Raw genomic sequence first — 8,977 nt, forward strand, 5'->3', positions numbered from 1 at the left:
AGCGTGATTGCTCAGTTTTAAATACAGAGGATGAGCAAGTGGGCGCTGACGATAATTTATCTGTTATACCCTCACACCAGTCTGAATTGGCAGTGAGGGAGGGTCTGTCTGAGGGAGAAATTTCTGATTCAGGAAAAGTTTCTCAGCAGGCAGAACCTGATATCGTGGCATTTAAATTTAAGTTAGAACATCTCCGCGCCCTGCTTAAGGAGGTGCTAACTACTCTTGATGATTGTGACTCTTTGGTGATTCCAGAGAAATTGTGCAAAATGGACAAATTCCTAGAGGTCCCTGTGCACGCTGATGCCTTTCCGATACCCAAGAGGGTGGCGGACATAGTGACCAAGGAGTGGGAGAAGCCAGGTATACCTTTTTGTCCCACCTCCTATATTTAAGAAAATGTTCCCCATTGTCGACCCCAGAGGTTGAGGGGGCAGTTTCTACGTTGGCCAAGCGCACAACTATTCCCATGGAGGACAGTTGTGCTTTCAAAGATCCTATGGATAAAAAATTGGAAGGGTTGCTTAAAAAGATATTTGTTCAGCAAGATTTCCTTCTCCAACCAATTTTGTGCATTATTCCTGTCACCACGGCGGCGTCTTTTTGGTTCGAGGAACTAGAAAATTCGCTCCATAAGGAGACTCCATATGAGGAAGTCATGGACAGAATTCACGCACTAAAGTTGGCTAATTCCTTTATTTTAGATGCCGCTTTTCAATTGGCTAAATTAGCGGCGAAAAATTCAGGGTTTGCAATAGTGGCGCGCAGAGCGCTTTGGCTAAAATCTTGGTCGGCGGATGTGTCGTCCAAGACAAAACTGCTTAATATTCCTTTCAAAGGTAAGACCCTTTTCGGGCCAGAATTGAAGGAGATTATTTCAGACATCACTGGGGGAAAGGGCCATGCCCTCCCACAGGATAGGCCTTTCAAGGCTAAGAACAAATCTAATTTTCGTTCCTTTCACAATTTCAGGAACGGACCGTCTCCTAACTCTGCAGCCTCTAGACAAGAGGGTAACGCTTCCCAGCCTAAACCAGCATGGAAACCAATGCAAGGCTGGAACAAGGGTAAACAGGCCAAGAAGCCTGCTGCTGCTACCAAGACAGCATGAAGGGGTAGCCCCCGATCCGGGACCGGATCTAGTAGGGGGCAGACTGTCTCTCTTTGCTCAGGCTTGGGCAAGAGATGTTCCGGATCCCTGGGCACTAGAAATAGTCTCTCAGGGGTATCTTCTAGAGTTCAAGGAACTCCCTCCAAGGGGAAGGTTCCACATGTCTCGCTTATCTTCAGACCAGATAAAGAGACAGGCATTCTTACATTGCATAGGAGACCTATTAAAGATGGGAGTGATACACTCAGTTCCAGCAGCGGAACAAGGTCTGGGTTTTTACTCAAACCTGTTTGTAGTTCCCAGAAAAGAGGGAACTTTGAGGCCAATTCTGGATTTAAAAATCCTAAACAAATTCCTCAGAGTTCCATCATTCAAAATGGAAACCATTCGGACGATCTTACCAACAATCCAGGAGGGTCAATATATGACTACCGTGGACTTAAAGGATGCGTACCTACATATTCCTATCCACAAAGATCACCATCAGTTCCTAAGGTTCGCCTTTCTGGAAAAACATTACCAGTTCGTGGCTCTTCCATTCGATTTAGCCACCGCTCCCAGAATTTTCACAAAGGTGCTAGGGTCCCTTCTAGCGGTTCTAAGGCCGAGGGGCATTTCTGTAGCACCTTATCTAGACGACATTCTAATCCAAGCGTTGTCACTTTCCAAAGCAAAGGCTCATACAGACATTTTTTTAGCTTTTCTCAGGTCTCACGGGTGGAAGGTGAACATAGAAAAAAGTTCCCTGTCCCCGTCCACGAGGGTTTCTTTTCTAGGAACAATAATAGATTCTGTAGAAATGAAGATTTTTCTGACAGAGGTCAGAAAGTTAAAGCTTCTAAACGCTTGTCAAGTTCTTCAATCTATTCCTCAGCCTTCCATAGCTCAGTGCATGGAGGTAATAGGTTTAATGGTTGCTCAAATTCATCTAAGACCATTACAACTGTGCATGCTCAAACAGTGGAATGGGGATTATGCAGACTTGTCTCCTCAGATTCAAGTAGACCAGTTAACCAGAGACTCACTCCGTTGGTGGTTGACTCAAGATCACCTGTCTCAGGGAATGAGTTTCCGCAGACCAGAGTGGGTCATTGTCACGACCGACGCCAGTCTTTTAGGCTGGGGCGCGGTCTTCGACTCCCTGAAAGCTCAGGGTCTATGGTCTCGGGAAGAGTCTCTTCTCCCGATAAACATTCTGGAACTGAGAGCGATATTCAATGCGCTCCTGGCTTGGCCTCAACTAGCGAAGGCCAGATTCATAAGATTTCAGTCGGACAACATGACGACTGTAGCGTACATCAATCATCAGGGGGGAACAAAGAGTTCCTTGGCGATGAGAGAGGTATCCAAGATCATCAAATGGGCGGAGGATCACTCCTGCCATCTATCTGCAATTCACATCCCAGGAGTAGACAACTGGGAGGCGGATTATTTGAGTCGTCAGACTTTCCATCCGGGGGAGTGGGAACTCCACCCGGAGGTCTTTGCCCAGTTAACTCAACTATGGGGCATTCCAGACATGGAACTGATGGCGTCTCGTCAGAACTCTAAGGTTCCTCGCTACGGGTCCAGATCCAGGGATCCCAAGGCGACACTAGTGGATGCATTGGTGGCGCCTTGGTCGTTCAACCTAGCTTATGTGTTTCCACCGTTTCCTCTCCTTCCCAGGCTTGTAGCCAGGATCAAACAAGAGAAGGCCTCTGTGATTCTGATAGCTCCTGCGTGGCCACGCAGGACTTGGTATGCAGACCTGGTGAATATGTCATCGGCTCCACCATGGAAGCTACCTTTGAGACAGGATCTTCTAGTACAAGGTCCATTCGAACATCCAAATCTAGTCTCTCTGCAACTGACTGCTTGGAAATTGAACGCGTGATTTTATCTAAGCGTGGGTTTTCAGATTCAGTTATAGATACTCTGGTCCAAGCCAGAAAACCTGTGACTAGGAAAATTTACCATAAGATATGGAAAAAATATATCTGTTGGTGCGAATCCAAGGGATTCTCTTGGAGTAAAATTAAAATTCCTAGGATACTCTCCTTTCTCCAAGAGGGTTTGGATAAAGGGTTGTGAGCGAGTTCTCTAAAAGGACAGATATCTGCTCTGTCTGTTTCGTTGCACAAACGTCTGGCAGCAGTGCCAGATGTACAGGCATTTGTACAGGCCTTAGTCAGAATCAAGCCTGTCTACAGACCCATGACTACTCCATGGAGTCTAAACTTAGTTCTTTCAGTTCTTCAAGGGGTTCCGTTTGAACCTTTACATTCCATAGATATTAAGTTACTATCTTGGAAAGTTCTGTTTTTGGTTGCTATTTCTTCTGCTAGAAGAGTTTCTGAATTGTCTGCTTTGCAGTGTACTTCACCCTATCTGGTATTCCATACAGATAAGGTTGTTTTGCGTACAAACCTGGTTTTCTTCCAAAGTGGTTTCCAACAGGAATATTAACCAGGAAATAGTTGTTCCTTCTCTGTGTCCGAATCCAGTTTCGAAGAAGGAACGTTTGTTACACAATTTAGATGTGGTCCGTGCTTTAAAATTCTATTTAGAAGCAACAAAGGATTTCAGACTGACTTCATCCTTGTTTGTCATTTATTCTGGTAAGAGGAGAGGGCAGAAAGCTACTGCTACCTCTCTTTCTTTTTGGCTGAAAAGCATAATCCGATTGGCTTATGAGACTGCCGGACGGCAGCCTCCTGAACGAATTACAGCTCACTCTACTAGAGCTGTGGCTTCCACATGGGCCTTCAAGAACGAGGCTTCTGTTGATCAGATCTGTAAGGCAGTGACTTGGTATTCTCTGCATACTTTTGCCAAATTTTACAAATTCGATACTTATGCTTCTTCGGAGGCTATTTTTGGGAGAAAGGTTTTGCAAGCCGTGGTGCCTTCCGTTTAGGTAACCTGACTTGTTCCCTCCCTTCATCCGTGTCCTAAAGCTTTGGTATTGGTTCCCACAAGTAAGGATGAAGCCGTGGACCGGACACACCAATGTAGGAGAAAACAGAATTTATGCTTACCTGATAAATTTCTTTCTCCTACGGTGTGTCCGGTCCACGGCCCGCCCTGGCTTTTAGTCAGGTTTAAAATTTTTATTTTCTGTACACTACAGTCACCACGGCACCCTATAGTTTCTCCTTTTTCTCCTAACCGTCGGTCGAATGACTGGGGGGCGGAGCCAGAGGGGGGGACTATATGGACAGCTTTTGCTGTGTGCTCTCTTTGCCATTTCCTGTAGGGGAAGGAGAATATCCCACAAGTAAGGATGAAGCCGTGGACCGGACACACCGTAGGAGAAAGAAATTTATCAGGTAAACATAAATTCTGTTTTCATCAGTCTTTGTCTTTGCAAGAAACTCTGTTTTCAGATATATATATATTCCAACAATTTCACACTCACACTATAAGAAAGACACTACATCACAAATAGCATTACTTTTCCCTTTTCCCCTCCTGTCAGCTTTGATGACAGATTATTATACATTTGACTTATTTTAATATATATCTTTAGCTTTTTTTACCTGCTTAAATGTCCAATCATATATCTTATGCAAATATAGACACTTGGACTAGCAAGAGCAAAGGAGAAAGTGAAAGTTAACAGCTGAAATCCTGACAGCCTGCTACAGAGCTAAAAGTGAAGAGACAAGGCTTGTATTCCTGCCATTCTCTCAGTAGCAGGCTGTCCGGTTTTCAGCTCTTAGGATTTAATTATTTGCGATTTGTGCTTTCAGGGGTCAAGAGAAGAAACAGTCATGCAGTAAATCTTTTTTACTGCTAGAGTGAAACTACGCACTATGTTCCATGCAGCTCTGTCCTCTCATTTACCACGTAAAACAACAAACACAGCACCATACCTGATAAAGCTGCAGCAGATGTTTTAAATCTATACAGGCACACCCCAGGCCAAGCTAAACTGTTTCAGACCGTCACCAACCTGACAATAATGTTGTACACACACAGCCTGTAGACAGTTCTAAAGTCAGAGTTCAGGTTGCAGCTGCAGGAACCAGTCAGCAGGGTCCAACTTCTCAATACAGTAGCACACGCTTTCCAGTAACTCTGTAACCTAGCAACCTAACTGCCCTGCCCCAGTAAAGCATAAGACAGTTGTTTTGCATATGCGCATTGAGAGCCAAACATCGCCGGTCAAGTTCTCCTGGTGCTGTCAATCACCAGTAGAACATACATGACAGGCGCTTATTGGCTCCCCAGCAACCTACGAGGCTGCATTAATCATGCCTCCCTATCAAGTTTATTAGCCGCGCTGCTCCACAAACCACCACCGGGTGGCGCATCATGCTACAAGACTGCACAATAGAGAGAAAGCAGACCCCTATGCTGCCTCTCTATTGCGGAACATAGTGAAAAAAAATGTTTTTTTTTATTATTATTATTATTATTTTTTTTTAATAAAATTTTATTTTTAATTTAAAAATGGCCCAAATGGCAGGTGCGGCAGTGCCTCACCTGCCTCCTATGACTGCACGTCTCTGATGACAGCAGAGTTTGTAACTATATTTAACATTGTTTTAAGCATTTTTGCAAACACTTGCCTGATGGCTAAGGACATGTGCACGCTTTTGAGCTCATGTAGGATAACTCTTTAAACAAAGGATACCAGGAGAACTAAGTAAAATTGACAATAGAAGTAAATTGGAAACTTGTTAAAAAATGCATTTTCTATCTGAATCATTAAATGAATAGTGAAAATTAAACATTCATGATTCAGATAGAGAAGGCAATTTTAAGCAACATTCTAATTCTCCTATTATTACTTTTTCTTCATTCTCTTGGTATCTTTATTTGAAAAAGCAAAAATGAAAGCGTAGGAGCCAGACCATTTTTGGTTCAGCACCTGGGTAGTGCTTGCTGATTGGTAACTAAATGTTTAACTTTATAATCCATAACCATTCACATAATCATTGTAATACAATGATTGTACAATAAACTATCATAGTATCAATATATTCATTGCTTCAATGTGATAAACTTGCAGTCAAGTGCAAATGTAGAATGATTAGGAAAATAAACTCATGTGGTGCAGCTCTTTATGTCAGGGCTCGACAAACCAAGGAGTTAGAAAGCCACTGGCCCCTAGAAATTTACCCCAGCTCCTAACTTTTAGGATTATTCTCCATATATGTAAATGAAAATACCAATCTGACTCCTAAATATTCTTATTGGCTCCTAAATCTTCAGGAGATTTGTCGACACCAACCAAGGAGCTAGAAAGCCATTGACTCCTAGAAGTTTACCCCTGCTCCCAACTTTTTGAGTTATTCTCCATATATCTAAATGCAAATACCACTGTCTGGCTCCTAAATATTCTTACTGGCTCCTAAATTTTCAGCAGATTTGTCGACCCCTGCTTTATGTGCTAGCCAAACATGAGCGGTAAAAGTGCATGATATGCATTCACTGGACGTTTGTAATATTTACAAATGTACTCATTTTTGTTTACATATCCTCCATCAGCATTCTGTTAGTCATTCACGAAGCGTTAGAATTGCAGCAGGAGTTCACCAGTGTTAGCAGATATATATATATTTTTTATTTTTTTATTTTAAATAGGTTGATTTTTTTTTCCAGATAAAGTGTTTGTACAAGATAATGACACAGTGTGAATAAAGACAACGCCGATAATCTGTGGAGTTGCACAGAGATCTCATCTCCGCAGTTTATTCAGTCCAAGATGTTAGGTGAAAGGAGTAGGTACAGGATTCAGATGGTGAACACAAGATGTCTTACACATTGTATCCGTCCAGGCCACCTTTCCCAATGCATTCTCCAATATAAAACCACATTAGGACCTCTGTGGCAACAAGCCCATTCCGTGTGGCATCCCTGACTGTAAGCTGTGACCAGCGGCCACCCTGGAAAGATTTCACTAGTCCCTTAATACTTTCAATGGCTTTTGGGATTTCAGCAGGACTTAGGGGAGCTAGCTCTACCCGGGCATAGTACCAGAAAGTAGACAAGCGAGGACGGGAATATGTGACAGCAGCGCTAATTAGCTGAGGGACCCTTACGGTCACAGCCTTGACCAGCTTTTGCGTTGCCTGGGCCATACTGCTAGGTGAACTATACAGAGACGGAGCAACGTGTTAGCAGATATATAAAGAATGTTGATAGGTTAAATCAGCCCACAGGGTCTGCGGGCATGAAACGCATAAGAGTCTGTCATTATTACATTACATCTGTATGAATAAAGAAGTCATAGCACTATAACTTAGGGGTAGATTTAACAAGCAGCGGATGCTGCAATCTACCCCCAAAGTATCCACTGCTCCTTAACTTGTCCGCCACCTTTTAGGTGGCAGACTGCAATCATCCCGATACGATCGGGATGATTGACACCCTCTGCTATCGGCCGATTGCCCGTGAATGTGCAGGGGGTGGCATTGCACAAGCATTTCACAAGAAATGCTTTGTGCAATGTTAAATGCCAACAGTGTATGCTGTAAGCATTTAGCAATGTCGGGAGGACATGATTCGCTACAGCGCATCATGTCCGCCTGCCATATAATAAATCTACCCTTTAGGATTTTGCTCCATATTTTTGTTATTACACAACAATGGATTAATGATAATTTAAATAAATAAAGATATATCTGTGTTCGTTACATTTAAATATATATCATTTCTCAAATGCTTGTAACTTTCGGTTGATGTGCTGCCTCAATGGGCATAGAATATGACATAGCCTCTGTTAATATTCATGTTGTTAAGAAATTATATATGTTTATGCCATTTTTCTCACAGCTTCTCTATGTTTATTCTGTACTGCCATCTAGTGACCTTTTTTGGTAACGCTCCTGTTTTCTATATTATCTTACCTCTGACCTATTATGCATTTCCTTTTTGTGTATTTCTCCATCCTTGTAGTTTGATGATGTTTTTCCTGTGTCATGGCTGCAGCTAACAGGCCTCATGTAACAAGCACTCATGTTAATTACATTGCAAGCTACGATCAGTATCAACTTTTGACCACTTAAATACTGTAACCATTCATTCATCTGCTGTATTTTATTATCTGCTGTAACCTGATATTCAGAATAAAGTAACTTTGTGGATGGACAAGGTATTGGTGAGTTCAGCTATCTGACAAGGATTGTCTGCAGTGATTGTATCTTCTTATACAGGCCAGGCATAGAGGTCTCAGCAAGGGATAGATCATTATTACAACTATCTGAGTCAGAAAAGTCAAAAGTTATATAGAATTCCTACAGCCTGCTATGTATATGTGTGTGTCTAATCTGCAATCAAGCTCAGTGCCATCCACCATCTTGTGAAAGCACATGGTCGCACAAGTTTACTGCACTTCATCTGAATGTTGAAAACTGTTTCTCTGCATTGAACTGTTACCCCACCTGTCTAAGCTGCTGTTTATCTTCTTAAAGAGACAGTACCATTTTTTGCAAAACTTGAAAAAATGTCTAGACAAGGCTCTGAGCACTCTTTTATAGCCGAACCTACGCAGATACATCATGCCTCTGAACCCGCAGACGTACAGGGAGCAGATCCTGCAGATATTGCTGAACAGACTGTAAGACCCAAACGTACAATAAAACCGACACATAAACTAACAGAAAACTATGAATTCATTTGAGATGAGTTCTCCAGCAATCTGTCAGACCTATGGGACTGAATTTCACAATGCATGTCAGATTTGTCACACTTTAATGATCAACCAGCCAAATTGAGAGACTCTATAGATCACCTATCTGCTGCGTATGAATGCTACCAGCGGCTGTCTGCAAAATACACAGCCTTCTTACAGGACTTTAATAACATAATTTATGTAAGAACTTACCTGATAAATTCATTTCTTTCATATTAGCAAGAGTCCATGAGCTAGTGACG

At 42.5% G+C, this 8,977-nt stretch overlaps 1 protein-coding gene across 1 annotated transcript; it reads right to left on the bottom strand.

Moving 5' to 3' along the window:
- Positions 1-6,754: 6,754 nt before the first annotated feature.
- LOC128655596 (ATP synthase subunit g, mitochondrial-like) lies at positions 6,755-7,210 on the bottom strand. The gene has a single exon (XM_053709186.1). The coding sequence runs from the start codon at positions 7,180-7,182 to the stop codon at positions 6,859-6,861; it is 324 nt and encodes a 107-aa protein (XP_053565161.1). The 5' UTR covers positions 7,183-7,210; the 3' UTR covers positions 6,755-6,858.
- Positions 7,211-8,977: the final 1,767 nt, after the last annotated feature.

Source organism: Bombina bombina, chromosome 4, assembly GCF_027579735.1.
Source record: "Bombina bombina isolate aBomBom1 chromosome 4, aBomBom1.pri, whole genome shotgun sequence".
Taxonomy (NCBI): Eukaryota; Metazoa; Chordata; class Amphibia; order Anura; family Bombinatoridae; genus Bombina; species Bombina bombina.